At 52.2% G+C, this 18,848-nt stretch overlaps 1 protein-coding gene across 1 annotated transcript; it reads right to left on the reverse strand.

The window, feature by feature from the left end:
• Positions 1-529: 529 nt before the first annotated feature.
• On the reverse strand, positions 530-15,955 carry PLIN3 (perilipin 3; the record flags this gene model as incomplete). Its single annotated transcript, XM_084249053.1, has 7 exons — positions 530-874; positions 1,420-1,545; positions 2,636-2,835; positions 7,790-8,087; positions 11,376-11,458; positions 11,624-11,822; positions 15,890-15,955. The coding sequence occupies 7 exons, from the start codon at positions 15,953-15,955 to the stop codon at positions 530-532; spliced, it is 1,317 nt and encodes a 438-aa protein (XP_084105179.1).
• Positions 15,956-18,848: the final 2,893 nt, after the last annotated feature.

The following is an 18,848-nucleotide window of genomic DNA, read 5'->3' on the forward strand; positions in this document are numbered from 1 at the left end:
GCTCAGCTGCTAGGAAACAAACACACCCACACACCCCCCACCCCACACACACGCGCACACAGCCTGTACTTGGCTGCAGGTAAAATTTATTAAGGCAACAATGAAACACCAAGGTCCCCAAGGCTTGCCAGGCAGGCCCCCAAGGCGTGGCCCCTTCTGCTCTAGAGTTTCAGCAGCTCCATCTTCACCCCACCTTGCAGACCTTGGGTCCAAGTTCATTTGCAAAAGGCTAACACTCGAGGCCATGACATACAAAAGGAAGAGGGACATAAGGACAATATCCCTGATTGTAAGAAAAATACTTGGGAAACTTTTAGAGAATACTTTTCTGGAAACTGCCCAAGTGACTGCAGGGCTTGAGAACACACTTCCCCCAGCTCAGGAGGTGAGGACAGGTCGGGTTTGAGGACCTTGGGTTCCCAAGGTGAGACAAACGGGGAGAAGTGGTTAGAAATGTTTGCTCCAAGGGAGGCTGGGACATAATGTGGCCAGTCAGGCAGGGCTGGGAACCCCGAGTTCCCTGTCTATCCTACTTCTTCTCTTCTGGTTTTTTCTCAGTAACTCCTGGGGCAAAGGGCCCCACCAGCCACGTGACGGGTGTGTTCTGGGCCACATATTCCACCATGTGGTCCAGGGCCTCTCGGGCCTTGGCTGCCCGTTCGCGGCTTTGCGTCAGGACGCTGCTGGACAGGTCCTGGAAGGAGTGGATGCCGGAAAAGGTGGCCTGGAGATCCTCCACCTGGCGGCGCGCCTGCTGGGCCTGGTCTTTCACGTGGGCGGGCAGCCCCTGGATGCTGGAGCCCAGGGAGGCGCAGGTGGCCTGCAGCTGCTGGGCGATGTCACGGACCATGGTGAGCGCCTGGGACTCCACCTGCTGAGAGGGGAGGGGCCATTTGTTGTGGGTGTAAGGGATCTTATTTATAAAAGCAAATGGGGATTTACCGTTCACCTTCAGAAAAACCTTTCCGTGGGTGAGACCACCTAGAAGGGTAGCTTGGAACACCTGCTCTTTGAGTTTTGATCTGTGTGAGATACACTACAGTCAAAGTGAAAAAAAGGCAGAGACATCTCTCAAGTAGATAAGCAGATGGCAGGTGCAAGACACTCAGCCTCACTAGCCATCAGGGAAATACAGACCCACAAAGATCCACCACTGCTCCCCACTAGGACAGCTAGAATAAAATGACTCGAGGTAAACGACATGTAGGCATAGAATTTAGCAGGCTGAGACTGCCCTGCGTTCCAGATTCAGCAGCAACACACCCAACACACCCAACAGCAGAAAACAAGTCAGGCTTCCTGGAGGAGGTGTCTTGGCATCCTGACAGCAATAATGGGAGGTGAGAGGAGAAAGCACTCCAGGCAGTTAGGTTCATGGCGCTCAGGGTCCCAACACCTCCTGCCACTCCCTGGGGGTACCTCTGGCTTGGCTGCATCCTTCTCCTTGCCCAGGAGCTCCTTCTGGTTCCAGCTGAGCCACATCTGGTGTAGTTTCTCCTGACCCTCTATCAGCTTCTGGTCAACTCCCTGCTTGACAGTTTCCATCTAGGGCAAGAGAGTGCCGTGAGAGAGAACCAAGCTGCCTGGGCATTTGACCCCTGGTGCCCCCACACACCCCGAGGGGAGGGGTTTACTGTTTAGTGGGAACAGAGTTTTAGTTTGGGAAGATGAGAAAGTGCTAGAGATGAGGGTGAGGATGGTTGTAGCTAATGCCACTGAGCTATACACTTAAAAATGGTTAGGGCGGTACATCTGATCTCATGTGGATTTATCATCAGTAAAAACAATTTACAAAAATAGATGGAGGAGACAGTACTAAGAAGGAAGCTAAGCAAAGAGGGAAAAAATAAACAGTTAACTTTTTAGAGAATAGAAAATCCCCCTATCTTGATGTTGGGAGTAGTTACATGTCTATATTGACAACCCCTTGACCCCCCAGCACACTTTAAAAAGGGTAATTTTTATTGAGTATAAATTATACCTCAATAAAACTGGCTTTAAACAAAAACTCAAGTGCTTCAACGCCTTCTCCACTTGAGCTTTGTGTGCTGTGCAGGGGACCCCGCAGGATGACCAGGGTAGGGAAGAGCAAAGCCAGCTCATGGCAGGGGTGGAGGGGGTGGGAGGGAGGCACCAAGCAAGAGCCCAGCCTCCAGCCCCCACCCCACAGGCCAGATGTGTCCTCTGCTAAGTCCTATGGTGGAGCCGAAACCCGGGACCTTCGGTCGGAGCTATTGGTAGAGGGTCTTTAAGGAGTGTTTAAGTTAAAACAGGGCCACTGGGATGGACCCTAATCCCATCTGATCAGTTTCCTTCTAAGAAGAGATGAGGGCACATGGGCACAGAGGACACCATGAGGGACACAGGGAGAAGGCAGTCGCCTGCAGGCCAAGGGGAGAGGCCTCAGGAAAGGCCAACCCCACTGACAGCATCATCTTGGGCTCTCAGCCTCAGGCACTAGGAGACTGTAAGTTCCTGTAGCTCAGACTATGTTTATTCCAGCAGTCCCAGCAGTCACCTGACCACAGTGCCCCAGGCCGGTCTGGGCAGGCCTGCAGCACACGAAGGATAAGCCCCTGGGTGTGGGGGGTTGGTTAGTGAAGCTGCAGGAGGGACCCCACGCGCCCAGGCTCACCAGGCTGAGGGCCTGCGTCAGCTGCAGCAGGGCCTCCTGGGCCCGCTGCCTCGTGTGCTGCAGCTTCCCCAGCGAGTGTTCGTAGGCCCGTTGCCGCAGCCGCTCTGACAAGGAGCCCAGACGCACGAAGTAGCTCTGCTCCTGCCGCTGCTGCTGCACGGTAGCCATGTCGAAGCCCTCCAGGGACGTGGCGAGGCGGGCTGCGGAGGGAGGCAGGGGCACGTGAGGGTCAGGCCTGGAGCAGAGCGGAGTGGACTGCGGCATGGGGGGCTCCTGCCAGAGCTCGTGGCCCTTCATGCAAGCTGTGAGGCCTCAGAGAAAAGGCTGTCCCTGCCTTGGTTTTCCCTATCTGCAAAATGGGTATAACAGGACCCAAGCCTTCCAGAATTAGGAAGCCTTAGGCTAGCACGAGGGTTCACAAACTATGGCCCTTAGGCCACATTCGACCCCCCTCCAGTTTTGTACGAAACACTAATACATCCAAGCATGTCTGTTAAATAGGACAGCTTTCAAAGTATAAATATCTGACTTAGGATGACTCAAAACTTACAATCTTTCAGCTTTGCAATGAAGGGAACCCAATATGCATTCAATAGAAACCTTACTTCAGCTTTTATATTTTGATTGTTTTCTGGGTAAGCAACATGGTAAATCACCGGAACCAGTCAAATGATTAGGCACATAAGCAAGCAATACTCTACAGCACACTGTGGTGGTGGTGGTGGTGGGGTGCTTTGGATGTTGTGTTTTAGGTCTTCACCTTCCATCATGTCTACAAAACAGCCCTCTGGACTTGACATGTTCACAACTTCATATAGGCCCTGTTTTAGGTGATTCTGCCCAACTGTAGGTAAAAGTTAAGTGTATGGAACAGGTTGAAGGGAGGCTAGGCTGACCTAGGCTGACCTATGACACTAGGTAGGTTAGGAGTGCTAAAAGCATTTTCAATTTTTGAACTTACATTTGGGATGCACCCCCACAGTAAGGTGAGGAAGATCTATATAATGACCCTCAGTCTCCAGAGACTCAAGTATTCATTATCTGGTCCTTAAGAGAAAAATGGCTGATCCTGTATTAGCAGCTGGCACAATCTTCCACAATGTTCTAGGTGCTTCACATGTGTCCTTATTAGATCTTAACACTACAAAAGAGGCATCATCACCCCATCTTTACAGATGAGGAAAGTGGGGCTCAGAGTAGCTGAATGATTTGCCCAGGGTCACAAATCAGGATTTGCAGCCAGACCCTCGGACCCCATGAGGTTCTTAACCTTGAGACTCGATGGGAGAAGTCTGAATCATACAAGAACCATTTTAACCAGGAGCAAAGAAAAGTCAGGACGACGTGGCCCAGGAAAGTGCTCAGAAAATTACAAGGCAGCGGGACAGAAAACTCCTGTCCTGACAATTTTATCCTGTTGCATTTAAACATGAATATAGCAGTAATAGGTTGAGCTCTGCAAGCAACCTGATCTGGGTTTGAATCCCAACCTACGAACTCACGGGCTCTCCAGTGCTCTGCGGCAGGGGAGCAAACAGCGGCCTCTGGATGAAATGTCACCTGCTTTCTAAAGCTTTATTGACACACAGTCACACCCAGGCATTCCCTACTGCCTGTGCTTTCCTGTTACATCAGCAGGGGTGTAAGTCCTGCAGAGCCCCAAAAATTGACTGCCTGGTTCACCAACCTCTGAAAGTTCACCAACCTCTGAAATCCCAGAATTGTGTAATGTTTGTAAAAACAACTGTATTCCCCTGATCAAAGGTTTGCCTTGACCAAGCAAAGGCCGAAGACTAGATGAAGGACTCTGCTGCCTTTGGTTCTTGGGGCAGTGTCTAACCCTGAGCAGATGCCCAGATATGTGACTAAAATGGGGAGCTCACTCAATCAGCAGAATGCCTCTGCTGTTCTGGGTATCTTCAAGTTATCTTGAGCATATGCTTGTGTTCCCTGTCCTGCTTGATCTCTTTTAAATCAACTTTTCCAGATTTGTTTAGAAAGCAAACTTTATTACAGAAGGCTGCATAATCTGCTACAAATAGATAATAAAAATAACTAAAAGCTCCTTTGGATACCTTTTCCAGAACAAAGCTGTCTAAACTTCATACTTTGGGCAGCTCAGACTTGGGCTGTAGTGATAAGTAAATGAATGGGTGTGGCTGTGTACCAATAAAACTTTATTTACAAAATCATTGGGCCAGGGAAGATGTCAGGAAAGAGTCACTTGACCCTGACATTTAAAAAACTGAACCAAAAAAGCAAAATGGGGGGGCATTTAGATAGAGCAAAAATGAAAACCTCCATTTTGAGAAAAAAAGATTCTACCCCATTCTCCCACCACAGGCAAGTTTGCAAAGCCTAACCCAAAAGCAGTGACATTCTGAGCTCTGCCCATGGAAGTGAAAGCAGCCCAGTTATTTCGGCCAAGGATGTCCCGGAGAGTCTGGGCGTGTCTGAGCAAGGTGGCAGGGCCCCATGGCCCATGCAGAGGGCAGAGCCTGGAGGGAGGGGGAAGAGACCTGCTCCCCTCTGAGCCAGGAAGCAGCAGGCCTGGCCTAATTCTAACACAGCCCTACAACAGCTCATCATCCCTTTACCCACAGGCCACCCTGTGCAGAGTGATCTCATCTAGACTGAGAACACAACGGACAAGCACAGAAAGTCAGCTGGCAGGCGGGTCTGTTCTCTGCCATGGCTGCCAGCAACCCTGCTTCTCCTCCTGCCTTCAGGGGCTTAGACCCCACACTGAGTCTCACTCGATCTCAGCGCCTGCTACGGGCCAGCAGACACTGAACTTGGAGTAAGGCAGGGAACACATCAGCCAGGTCCCTTCCAGCAAGAGGTTCAGAGTTATGTTTTGCAAACTCAAAGGACAAGTGACATGTACGCGCCAGTGACCACTGCAGGGCCTAAGACCTTCATCCCTGGAACATCGAGTTTCTCCAGACAGCAATGGACCACCACTTTCCTCGCGAAGTCCCAAGGAGAATCATGGGGCTTGAGAGTCAACTCTAAGGTAGCTCCAGGCAGTGAAAAATGATGGGGCAAATGATGTGTCAATGAAATAAATGCATCCAATTGGAATATGTTGTGTTAAGCCACACACTCAAACCTAGGATGTGGGGAAAACCTCACTATTAACCCCTGGAGGGGGCTAATCACTCCCCCATGCCAAAAAAAAAAAAAAAATTGAAAGAGGAAGTGAGCTATTTAACCACCACAAACTGTACTCAGAGTTATCAAAATTGCAAAAAACTTTCTCCAGGGAAGTTTTCCAGCTAACACGGGAAGAAATGATCCTTAGTACTAAGCAGCGCACGGAATGAGTGGGGGCTCACGATCAGCTCTGCTCCCAGCACAGGGGCCTGCAGATCCCATTTAGATGAGGTTCTAGAACAGGCAAAGCGGTGGTTCTCTCCCGCCTGGGGAAATGGGGGAACACTGGGGGACATCTGGGGACATCTGTGGTTGTCCCAAGTGGAGGTGCTCCAGGAATTGGGGGGGGGGCAAGGAGCCTGCTTCACAACCCTCCCCCAACAGAGGCTGGGACACCCGCTAAGGACACCCAGCCCTGACTGTCAGCAGTGCTGCTGCTGGGAACCTTGACCTCATCTGTTTTCAACTTTTCCCAGTTGTCCCAAATGTTTAGTTCAAATCAAGCAGCTCTGGCCAAAGCCGGCTGGAGCCCTGGTGCACCCCCCCCGGGAGAAGTGCGTGTCTAGTAACACAGCCCCTCGGGCTGGCTGACGTGCAGACTGGAGCTGCAAGTCCAGCAGGAAGTCATCGCACGCGAGCTGGGGGCAGCTGCACAGGTGGAGTCAAGGCCGCTGGCCAGACCCGAGGAGGGCCGGCCGCTTTTGTTTTAGTACTTCCCAGTCTGTCAACCTCTCTTCGCTGCTGCCACACCCTGCCCAGTCCCCACCTTTGCTTACCTGGAGCACAGGAGCCCCTCCACCATGGTCCCCCTACTCACATTCGCCCCCCACCCCAAGTCTGTGCCTCCCACAGCAACCTCCAGAGAGCACCGAGTGAGGTCCTGCCCCTCTGCTGCCCACAGGCCTCCCCCACGCCCATCTCCCCAGGGTGAGCACCCACATCACGCCCGGCCAGCACGCCCCTGCAGCACCTGCCCACCCACCCCGCCCTCACCTCCTCCCTCCTCACAAGACCCCCATCACCCAGGGCTGACTCCTGTTTCCCTGACTCCTGCATGACTCAGTCCCTCCTCCCTCCACTGGCGTTCCAGTCACCTCACCTCAGACACATCTACCCAGTTCTCCCCTTGAATTCTCTCCTGCATCCTGACTTCCATATATTTCAGCCTGAGTTCGGTGAGGGCATCTGAATGAACAAATAGGTTTCTATGGGTGAGGGGTATAGAAAGGTGGTGGTTTGTGTGATTTTATTCAAGAACGTGAGCACCTGCTAAGAGCCGGGCCCCGCTCTAGACTTGGGGACACAGCAGTGACCAAGACGGAAGCTTTGCTTTACAAAGTCACTGATGAGCGTGAAGAGAAGAGAGAGCTGGGCAGGAGTGGAGGGGGGGATTCAGGGTCAGTGCACAGTATGGATGGATACACACACATGAGGGAGGCGATAATTTTAGAGAACAAAGGCCTCAGTGGGAGGGGCATTTGAGCACAGAGCTAGAGCAGAAGGGAGGAAGCCCCTCTGGATGTCTAGGAGAAAAATGTTGCTGGTAGAGGGACCAGCTAGTGTAAAGGTCTTGGGGCAGAAGCAGGGTCAAGGGTCTGTAAGGAGGCCAGTGAGGCTGGATGAACGAGGGGAGTCCCACAAATATAAGAGGATCTCCTGGAACACTTGGGCTTTTACCAGGAGGTAGGTGGGACCCCTGGGAGGCTGTGGTCGGAGGTGGGGGGGGTCCTGACTCAGGAGCTGGCAGGTGCCCTCTGGTGGTTGTTGCAGGGAAGACTGACTGTGAAGAAGCTCCCAGGTGCCCTCTAATGGCATCTGTGGGAAGGACAGACTTGGGGGCCCCCAAGGGGAGGAGACTGAACTGGTCCCTGTGGGCTAGAAGCCAGGACAGCTGACAGGCACAAGAGGGCAGCCAGTGACAGCCTCCCGGTGGCCACTGGGAGAATCCCCAAGTTGGAAAGCGCGGAGAGGGGACCCAGGCCCATGGGCCACACTCACCCAGCTCGGCGTCTGTCATGGGCAGGTGGTTGTCCACCCATGTCTCAGACTTGCCCAGAACTGTGTCCACTCCGCTCAGCACCATCTGGCCCATGCGGGAGCCCATGACCGAGTGGACACCACTGGTCACCACGGACTTGGTCATGTCCACACCACTCTGCACCGTGCTCCGCGTCATGTCCACTGCTTCTGTCATGCGGGTGGCCACAGTGTCCTTGGCACTGGACACTGTGCTGGACACCGCCTCTCGGGCCCCCAACACCTTGGATGACACAAGCTCCTTGGTGTCTGCCAGGACCTGCAGGAAGGGGAGGCAGCTTTAGCATCTCTGCCCTCCCTTTGCACCGGGTGCCCTGGCCTCACACCCCTTCATCCAGGACGGCTGAAGGGAGGGGTTCCAGCTCCAGAGTGACCCCAAGGATCAAGATCAAGTCTGGTGTCTCAGTTAAGACCAAGCCCTCCGGAGCTTATGGTCTGGGTCCAACCCCTGGCTTGAATCTTCCGGCTGCATGTCTTGGGCAACCAGGCCACCCCCTCTCTGTGCCTCCAGCTGTTGGTACCACTGTGGGCTAAGCCATGTTGAAACCCCAAGTCCAGGAGCATAGGATGTGACTTCATTTGGTAATGAGGTCTTTAAAGGGGCTAGTAAGGCTCAATGAGGTCATACTAATCCAGTGTGACTGGTGTCCTGATAAGAAGTGAGGACATGGGGCTTTCCTGGTGGTGCAGGGGTTAAAGACACAGCACTATCAAGCTATTACCAGCCACTGCAGCATGAGTTTGATCCCCAGCTAGGGAGCTACCCCCATGGCACAGCAGACCTCTTCTGACTAGCCCGCTGCTCCCCTCAGAGTGTATTTCAGTCAGTCTGCCTGTTCTGCTCCCCACTCTGTCTCTGGTGAATCCTCTCAGCCCTCCCACCTCTGGCCTGCACCCCAGTTCTTGTATGCATAAATAAATAAATCTTTAAAAAAAAAGAAGTGAGGACACGGGCGCACAGGGACAACCAAGAGTGGACACGGGAAGACAGCCAGCAAGGGGGAGGCCTCAGGAGAAGCCAGCCCCGCCCACACCTTGACCTTGGACTCTCAGTCTCCAGAACTGCAAGAAATAAATGTCTGCTGCCGAGGCCACCCGCGTGTGGCACTTGATTACAACAGCCGAGCTGACTAAGACACGGCGTAGGACAAGGTTTGGCCCAAGCACTGCATCATCGTGACGGCAGAATGAGGGCCCACTCCTGGCAAGTCAGTAACCCGGGAGCACACTGATCATGAAGTCAATTAGAACAATGGTTTCCAACAGGGCGAGGGTTTTCCCCCAGAGAATACTTGACAATGTTGGGAGACATTTCTTTCATTGGGGGTGCTCTTGGCATTGAGTGGGCGGGACCAGGGATACTGCCCAACACCCCATAGTGCCAGGACACACCCCCACCCCGGAGACTCTGGGTTCAAATCCTGCTCCACTCTTTCTAGCTGAGTCTGTCTCTGCATAGACAGGATGTTGCCAGGGGACATGCCTGGATGTCCTCGGCCAACAGGGCCACCACCGCCTGGTGGTCTCAGCGGAAAGCCTGGAGGAACAGGAGTGGCGGCTGGCCTTTCCCCGTCGAGGGAACACAAGTAGGCATATCTAGCATGACCGTCTGTCTCACTGGGCCAGGCTGCGTGAGGGGGGGCAGACAGAGCACATAGCAGAGTCTCACCCCAGCGGGGAGACAAGCAGTCAAGCCCCCTGCTATCTGCAGTGTTCCTGAAAAGCCAGTGTGACCTGTATGCCCTGCTCACTGCAGCGTGATTCACAGTGGTCAGAGGAAGGTGCAACCCAGGTGTCCATGACGAATGAATAAGCAGAAGGTGGCCCCTCCAGACACTGGGGTAACATCCAGCCTTAAAAAGGCGAGAAATGGGCCTCCCCTGGTGGTGCAGCAGTTGAGCGCCGGACTGCGAGGCTGCCCGCAGCCTCTGCAGCGCCGGTTCGTTCCCCCCGCCACTAGCGAGGGTCCCACAAAAAAAAAAAAAAAGGGCAAGAAATGCTGTCACAGCTACAGTGTGACTGGGCCTGGAGCACACAATGTTCAGGGAGCGAAGCCAGACACACGAGGCCACACGGGGTGTGAGTCCACTGAGGAGACATGTCCAGGACAGGCGCAGACAGACAGGAAGGAGATGAGTGGTTGTCAGGGGCGGGGGTATTTGGTGGGAAGGAGAATAATAGCGAAGAGGTCTGGGGCCTCATTTTGGGGTGATGAGAGGTTCTAAAATTAATGTGATAGTTAGGCAATCTGAATATACTAAAGCACTGAACTGTAGACCCTAAATACATGTGAATCACAGCTCAGTGAGGCTATTGAGCAAAACATCTGATGTGGCATGCTAGCAGCGTGCTGCCTAACACAGGAGCCACTGTTACATTCGGCTATTTCATTTGAAATAATTAAAATTAGCTATTTAAAATACATTAGTTAGCTGGGCCTCCCTGGTAGCGCAAGGGGTTAAGTCTCAGCACTATGAAGCTGTCCACAGCCACTGCAGCACAAGTTCGATCCCAGGCCAGGGAGATACCCACATGGTGCAGCAGACCTCTCCTGTCTCCTCGCTGCTCCCTTCAGTAGTGTATTTCAGTCAATCCACCTGTTCTGCTCCCCATTCTGTCTCTGGTGAGTCCTCTCACCCCTGCAGCTCTGGCCTACACTCCAGCTCTTGTATGCATAAATAAATAAAATAAATCTTAAAAAAAAACATGTTAGCTATTTAAAATAATTAAAATTAGTAACTGAGTTTCTTGGTCACATTCTATTCTTTTTTTAAAGATTTATTTATGCATACAAGAACTACTAAGGGGAGCAGCAGGCGAGCCAGAAGAGGTCTGCTGTGCCATGTGGGTATCTCCCTGCCCAGGGATCGAACTCGTGATGCAGTGGCTGTGGATAGCTTCATAGGTTATGTTTTAACCCCTTGTGCCACAAGGGAGGCCCCTTGGTCACATTCTAAAGGGCACAGTAGCCACATGTGGCTAGTGGTTTCCATAGTGGAAGATGCACAGGAAGAACATGTGCACCAGAGAAAGTCCTCCTGAACAGGACTGAGCTAGAGGGACCTCTTTCAGTGAGAAGGGAAGGGCTCTAAGGAGGCGAGGTTAAAACAGACCTGAAAGACTGACTCTCCAAGAAAGAACCACCTGTGCAAAGGTCCTGGGGTAGGACTGTTAGTTATCTTTGCTTCCCTGACTTCCTGGAATGAAAGTCCCACAAGGGCAAGGACTCTGCTTTCATCACCGTGATTGGTACTTATGAGCAAAGAGGACAGAGGCCAGCGTGGCTGGAGTGGACAATCAAGGCGGAGAGCTTTGGCTTTTGTTCTGGGCAAGGCAGGAAACACAAGGAGGGTTGGAGAAGATCTGGTTAGCACTTTGACAATTCATAGGGCTGCCCAGAGGGGAGTAGGTTCAGGGAGGGTAGGGACAGACAGAGGGGGTCAGGGAGGAAGCTATCACACTGGTCCACTAGAGTGAAAGTGGACTAGGATGGTCCCGGCTCAGCTGAGCCGCCACCCCAGAGCTCCTAACTGGGGCTGTCAGTTACCTTCTCTGATTGCTGCTGCAGGATGGGCAGATTCTCTTCCAGCTTGTCCAGCCCCCTGTGGGCATATCCACTGGCTGAAGTAACTGCAGGAGACGGGCAAGACAGAAACTGGCCATTATTACCCGGTATGCACCCCTGCCCATGAGTATCCCTCAGGGAAAGCTAGCTAGTATTGGTTTGGGAGAACAGGGCCAGGGGTTGAGGTTGGGGCAGACCCCCCGAAACAGCCATGGAAGGTCTTTACTCACTCTGGGGTTCCAGCTTGGAGAGGATGGGCTGTGCCCCACTGACAGCAGCTGCTGTGAGTGTCTTCACCCCTTTCTCTGCCACATCACAGACAGTCTTGACGTGGGGGTAGCTCTCCTTGGTGGAGGTGTAGGCAGCGGACACCATGTTGCAGGTGGAGCTAATCAGGGGCATGTTGGCCACGCGGTCCACCACGCTGGGCTGCAGGAAGAAGCAGCTCAGGCTTGGGACCGAAACTTGGGGTGCCCCACAGTTTTGGTCCCTTTCCAGACTGAAGAAAGCTCGGCTCACTCTTACTCTGCACCCACACAATTGCACAAGTTAGGAACTCCAAGGTTTGGTCACATACTTCCTGCATTTCATTTATTTTGCACAGCCACAGAGCACCAGGCAGGGCAAGAGACAAGGACCCATCCTCAGCCCCAATCCATCCCCACTCCCCACCACAAGCTCAGGGCTCAAACTGGGGCAGCACTCTAGAGCCAGCAGCCCAGGTATGGCCCGTCACCTGATTTTTTTCTATCCTTATTTTCCCTAACAGCTTGGCGATACAGCTCATGCATTCAAAATGTCATCATTTTTAAAGCGCATAGTTCCAAAAAAAAAAAAAAAATTCAGAAAAGGACAGAAAAGTTTTTTAAAATTTTAGAATAACAAAAATCAGAAAATTTTAAAATCCTAACATTTTTAAAAAGAAAAATATAAGGGAAAAAATTGAAAGGCAGCCAAATGGTTTTCAGTGTATGACCAGACCTCATTTTGTTACACTTTGCAGATATCTAGGCCTTTTTTTTTTCCCCCACAAATTGAAGGCTTGTGCAACCCTGCATCCAGCAAGCCGGTGGCACCCTTATCGTGACAGCCCTTGTCCGCTTCACATCCATGTCATCCTTAATTAGGGTGTACGTCGCTTTTTAGATATATGCTACTGCACACGTCATAGACTCCAGCAGAAACCTAACTTCTACATAGACTGCAAATCCCTGGTATTCGTGACCCACTTTATGGGGGTGTTCATTTCACAGGTCCGGACCCGAAAGAGCTGAGGTGTGTCTGTAGTCACAGAGCTGTGCAGACACCCCCTGCAGAAGTTCCAGGACTTCTGCATCACCCCAGAAAGAAACCCCACATCTGTTTCTCCCCTCCTGCCGACCCCGGGAACTACTAATCTGCTGCCTGTGCCTATGGATTTTCTTTTCTGGACATTTCACGCCAACAGCGTCGCCCACGTGGTCCCCTGCACCCGGCTCCCCTCCCTGGTTTCATCCATCCGGTCACATGTGCCAGTACTTCGTTTGTTTTAATTTTGGTAAAATCCACATAACAAAATTTACCATTTTCACTATTTTCAGGGGCACAGCTCAGTGGCATCAAGCACATTCCCACCGTTGTGCGACCCTCCCCACCCTCCAGCTCCAGAACTTTCTCCTCTTGCCCAAGTGGAGCTCTGTTTCCATTAAACACTAACTCAACTCCCCTCCCCTCCCCCCCGCCCCTGGCACCTGCCATCTACTCCTGTCTCTATGGATGTGACTCCAGGGGCCTCCTGGGAGTGGGTCACACTCTGTGTGTTCTTCTGTGTCTGGCTTGTTTCACGAGCATCAGTCCTGAGTGCACTGAGGTTGCAGCGTGTGTGGGAACTTCATTCCTTTATATGACTGAACTATATTCCAGACACCTGATCTTGTAAATAAAGTTTTCCTGACACACGGCCACACCTGCTCATTTACATATTGAAAAAGGCGGCTCTCACTGCACGGGAGAGTTGCTGAATGGCCAGGCAACCCTTTGGAGCCTCGTTCCCTCCTCCGTAGACGGGGAAATCTTTCTTCCTACCCATTTTAAAGATGATGTGCGCAGAAACCCTGGCAAAAGAGTTAACTTCACTGTTATCAGAATTTATTTTAAGCTGCTTAATCTCCAGTCCTGGAAGAGAGTTAGTCCAATTTTTATGGGAGGTAAACTGAGGTATAGAGTGATTTAAGGAAGTCACCCAAGGTCACACAACCAGCAAGTGACAGATTTGGACTGTGCCTCCAGGGTTTATCCATAAAGTTACATGGTCTCTTCAGAAGTTAATCATAAGTTGACATATGATCCAGCAATTTCACTCCTAGGAATCTACCCTGCAGACAGAAAGACCAATGTCTGCATGACATTAGTGTAAAAGCGTTTGTCTGTGGCAGCCTTTTCATAATGCCAAAGTGGGAACAGTTCATCAACTAGTGAATGGATAAAGAAAAAGGGGTATCACTATATTGAAAAAACACAGCCTCCAAGTAGCCAATAGGTACGTGAAAAGATGCCACATCACCAGTCCTTCTGGAAATGTGGATAAAACCACAGTGATACATCACGTCATGCCCTTTAGACAACTATCAAAAACCAGAATTAACAAGAGTAAAGATGGAGAAAAGGGAAGACCAGTGCAAGGGCTGGAAGGAAGGTTCAATGGTGCAGCTGTGGTGGAAAACAGCATGGTGCTTGCTCAAAAAGTTAAAAATAGAATTATCATAAGATCCAGCAATTTCCCTTGTGGGTAGAAAGCCAAAATAATTGAAAGCAGAGTCTTGAAATGATATTTGCACACCCATGTTCACAAAGCATGATTCACAGTAGCTAAAATGTAGAAGCCACCTAAGTGTCCATCAATGGATGAATGAATAAGCAAAATGTGGTGCAACAGTAAAATATTATTCAGCCTTAAAGAGGAAGGAAAATCTGACAGTTGGACCTGAGGACAATGTGCTGAGTGAAAGAAACCACACACAGGGCCTCCCTGGTGGCACAGGGGTTAAAGTCTCAGCATTATCAAGCTATCCCAGCCACCGAGGCATGAGTTTGATCCCCTGCCAGGGAGGTGACCCTCATGGTGCAGGCAGACCTTTCCTGTCTTGCCTGCTACTCCCCTCAGCAGTGTATTTCAGTAGATCTGCCTGTTCTGCTCCCCACTGTTTATGGTGAATCCTCTCACCTCCCGCACCTCTGGCCTACACCCCAGCTCTTGTATTCATAAACAAATAAAAAATATTTTTTTTTAAAATAAAGAAGCCAGGGCCTCCCCTGGTAGCGCAGGCAGTTGGGCGCAGCGCTGTGGAGCTGTCCGCAGCCTCTGCAGCGCCAGTTCAATCCCAGCCAGCCTGCGAGGGTCTCACATGGCGCAGCAGACCTCTCCTGTCATGCCCGCTGCTCCCCTCAGCAGTGTATTTTGTCAGTCTGCCTGTTCTGTTCCCCACTCTGTCTCTGGTGGATCCTCTCACTCTCCTGTGAATCTGGCCTGTACCCCGGTTCTTATATAAATAAATAAATCTTTAAAAAAAAAAATGAAAAAAAGAAAGAAAGAAGCCAGACACAAAGGACAAATACCATGTGAGTCCACTCACCAGAGGTCCCCACAATAGAAGGTTCCACTTTTATAAAATTATTTTATGGTTCTACTTATTGGTGGTTGCAGGGAGAAGGGAGTAGCTATCAAGGATTATGGGGTTTCCATTTGGGTTGGTAAAAAGTTCTAGACTTGGTGGGATGGTGGCACACCATTGTGAATGGACCCTATTAGTGTTGCTGAAATGTACATTTCAAAATGGATAAAATTTTTGCTGTATTTTTTAAAAAGGAGTGAAGCACTGACACCTGCTATAGGGTGGATAAACCTCAAAACTGTGCTTGGTGAAAGAAGCCAGCTACATCATGTGTCTCTATTCATGTGAGATGCCCAGAGCAGGCAAATCCACAGTGACAGAGAGCAAGAGCAGTGGCAGGGTGCAGGTTGGGGAGAGGCAGTAATGGGGACGGGCGGGCCTCCCTCTATGCAGGTGAAAAATAGCTCACAGCTGTATGGTGGGGGCACAACTTGGCAAAGCTTCCTAAAGCCTTACCCTTTATCATGTACATTTTATGGTATATGAATGACATGTGCCTGCATAAATGTATTTATTAAAAGGGGCCTTTATTTAAATGGGGAGGGAGACTAGGGACCAACTTCCTAGGAGGACCCCAAAGGAAACTTCAGACACTGAACATCTGGCTGGGGGGCAGACAGGCAGTTTCACAGAGCTGTGCCCCTGCAGTCGAAGAGCCTTCGAGGTTCCCAATTCTCACATCCCTGTCTGCTGGTGGGGTCCCTGTTAGCGGTTCGTATGATGGTTCTTCCCCCAACTATTTAAAAAGATACCTTTGACCTCCAAAGGCTGCCAGCAGCTCCCTGGCCCCCTGCCAGGGCACCCTGGCATGCAGGCTTCATTCCACAGATCCCACAGCTCCCTCACCTGCTGCGCCGGTTCTTCGGCTGTCACATGAGCGCTGGCAGTGGCCTCTGCCTCGTTGGAAGACATTTCTCAGAAGCAGGCACTGCGGATAGATGGACTCGTCAGGGTAGACCACTCTTGTCCCACCCTCCAGCAGAAGCCAGGGCCCACACCTGCCTGCTGAACCCCTGTTTCCTAGAGTTGGGCCGCTCAACCGTTGACATGCACCGGAGGGCTGTTCCAGGGCGGGGGCTTATGTGGCAGAGGGGCCGGGCAGAGCAGCTCTATCATGCTCCCAGGTGGAGCTGAAGCAGCTGATTCTAGGGCCACACTTGAGGGGCAAAGTCTGAGCACAGCCCTCCAACCATTCACCCAATCAACCGTCAGGGGAGTCACCTATGTTTGGTACAAAACCTCTGTGGCGAGCAGTTTGCCAATAAGCTACCAAAGAGGCATCTCCCCTTTGACCCAGAAAGCTCCCTTGGGGAGCCACCCCACACCTATGCTGCCACGTGGCAGGGATGTGCATACATGTGTCACAAGGCACTGGAAACAACCTGTTTGCCCCAACAGAAGGGGATAACAGTGTAGCCGACAGAGGTGTCTAAAGTATAGAAAGTTAATGTAATCGACAAGACTAAGACACTGGTAAGAGACAAAAGGTATGAATCTCCTGCCTGCCTGTGACAGGCTGGTGCCACTCCTTTTTCTTCCTCCTTCCTTTCCTAGTAAACCTGTCCTCTATAAAAAAAAAAAGAGCCAAAAGTATGAATAGGAAGTTTTTGCTTGTATTTGCACAGAATTGTTAAAGAAACAGGAAACTGAACAGTGCCCACCTTTCAGGGAGAAAGATCAGGTGGCTAGGGCAGGTCTCTGATTTTTCAATCAGGTATATAATATTACCTGTTCCCCCCAAAAACGCTGAGCTTACCATACCTGGCCCCAATCAAGTCAGACTAGGGGTCTCGTCTGACTCAGACCCCAAAGAGCTCAGGAGGTTGTTTGGGTGAATTGAATGCAGGTGTGAGCAAATCTAAGGCTCAGGTGAGATGGGAGTCACCAGTATACTCCATTTCCTGGCCAGGTGAGGTGAGATCAGCCTGGCATGATCAGACTTGATTCCATACCCATGCAATGTGCAAAGAGCTTCCTCTCACCTGTAAAACAAGGCTAAAGGTGGTGCTTAGCCTAAGGCTAAAGAACCTGCCTCGAAGGCTGGTTCCTCACACAATTCTGGGGTGAGCCTATACAGACCCTCCGTCCTTGATTCTGAGCATTTCCTTCCAGAGAAAGGGAGTCCGGCTCCTGGCGGTGGTATTGCAATTTCCAAGTGGATCCAAGCAAACTGATATTGTGAGGGAACTGGTTCTGGAGTTCAAAGCAGGTTTTTTACCCCTGAGTTTGCAATTCACTAGGAGGGGGAGCCTGGGAAGACAGCTCCCCCACCCCGGAGTTTAACCTGCTGCATCTGTAAAATGGGGGTAACTATTCCAGGCAGAATCCTGCAGATTAAAGAAGCTCATGTGTGGTGTTCAGTGTCATGCCTAGCACATAGCGGATGCTTAACAAAGAGAACACTTCACTGTAGCAGACATGTGAAGTCACCCAGGGATGAGCTTCCTGCTTGTTACAGAGACCACCCCCCCCAACTGGGATATGGGTCCAGGAGGCACACCTGCCCTGGGGATCATCACCTGAGTCCTATTATTCTTCTCACCTTCCTTGGAGTCTGAGCTTGCTTGGGCAGGACATGGAGGCCCTTCCTCCCACCCCTGTGTCCATCAACTCCTCCTGGAACTAGCTTAACCAAGAGCGGCCACTGCAGATTTCAGCACTCCATTAAAATCCTTAGGGTGGGCAGCCTGCTGCTAGCGCAGCGAGAGCTAGCTGGGGCTGGGTGGCACCAGCAATCACCCAGCTGCGGCCAGGGCTTGCTGAGATCCAACTTCCAAAGTTCCTGGGGACCGAGGCCCCTCATCTAGTCCTGACAAAGGTCCCAAGGACTCAGATAAAGGGTAGACCTTACATTGCCAGCCTTGTGCAATCCCCTGGCCACACCCGCCAAAGGGAAGGGGCGGGGTTTGCCCATGACCTCTCCAGAGTCAGCCAGGGGGCCCGAAGGTGAGGAGGGGAGGACCAGGATCCCGGGGGCAAGACCCCTTGGAGGAGGATGGCTTTGCTGGGCAGAAGGGGCGGCCCCTGGTCGGAGTGGGAAGGGGGTCTTTTCTCCGAAGGCTCAAGGAGGTGGAATCCTGTACGGATGGAAGGAAGGTTTCCAGCCTCCCAACTGCGCTGGCAAAGCCGCACACTTCACATTCAAAGGGCTGTGACTTGGGATGAAGGATACAGCCCTCAACCCTGGAGACTATCAGTTCCGAGGGGAACTTTGGCGCCCTCTGCCGATTCCAGCCCCCCAACCCCCTCCCCTGCCCCCCGACCCCGACCCACGACCCCCACCCCGGCCCCTCCCCCCGCCCAGCCGCGAAAGTCCCAGGAATTGGGTGTGAAAGTCTGAGCCTGATTCAGAAGTTGGGCAGGCGGCTGGCAGGGGCCAGGGGCGGTGCAGAAAGGGGGGTACAGCCCGGGCTGAAGACCCACCCCCAGGCCGCAGACCCCAGTCGAAACCCCCCGAAGGCCCTCCCCGGGGTGGGGGGCTCAGGACTAGTCGGCCCCGCCCCGACACGGCCAGCGGACACCCCGGGCTCTCACCGCAGGACGGGACGCTCGGGGCGCGCGCGCAGAGCCTCAGGACAACTTGGAAACCTCCGGGCGGGGCGAGGGCGGGTTTTATGCGCCGGGGACCGGCACGTGGTCGTGACTAACCGGAAGGCCAATCCCGGGGGTGGGGGTGCCGCCCCGGGCCCCGCCCCCCCGGGCTCGGGACGTGCAGCAGCCAGAGAGTCCAAAGAGGGCGGGACCCGGGGCCCCGCGCTCCCCCTCGCGCCCCCGAGGAGACCCCTGGACGACCCCTAATCCAGCC

Source organism: Talpa europaea, assembly GCF_964194135.1.
Source record: "Talpa europaea genome assembly, chromosome: 12".
Lineage (NCBI taxonomy): Eukaryota > Metazoa > Chordata > Mammalia > Eulipotyphla > Talpidae > Talpa > Talpa europaea.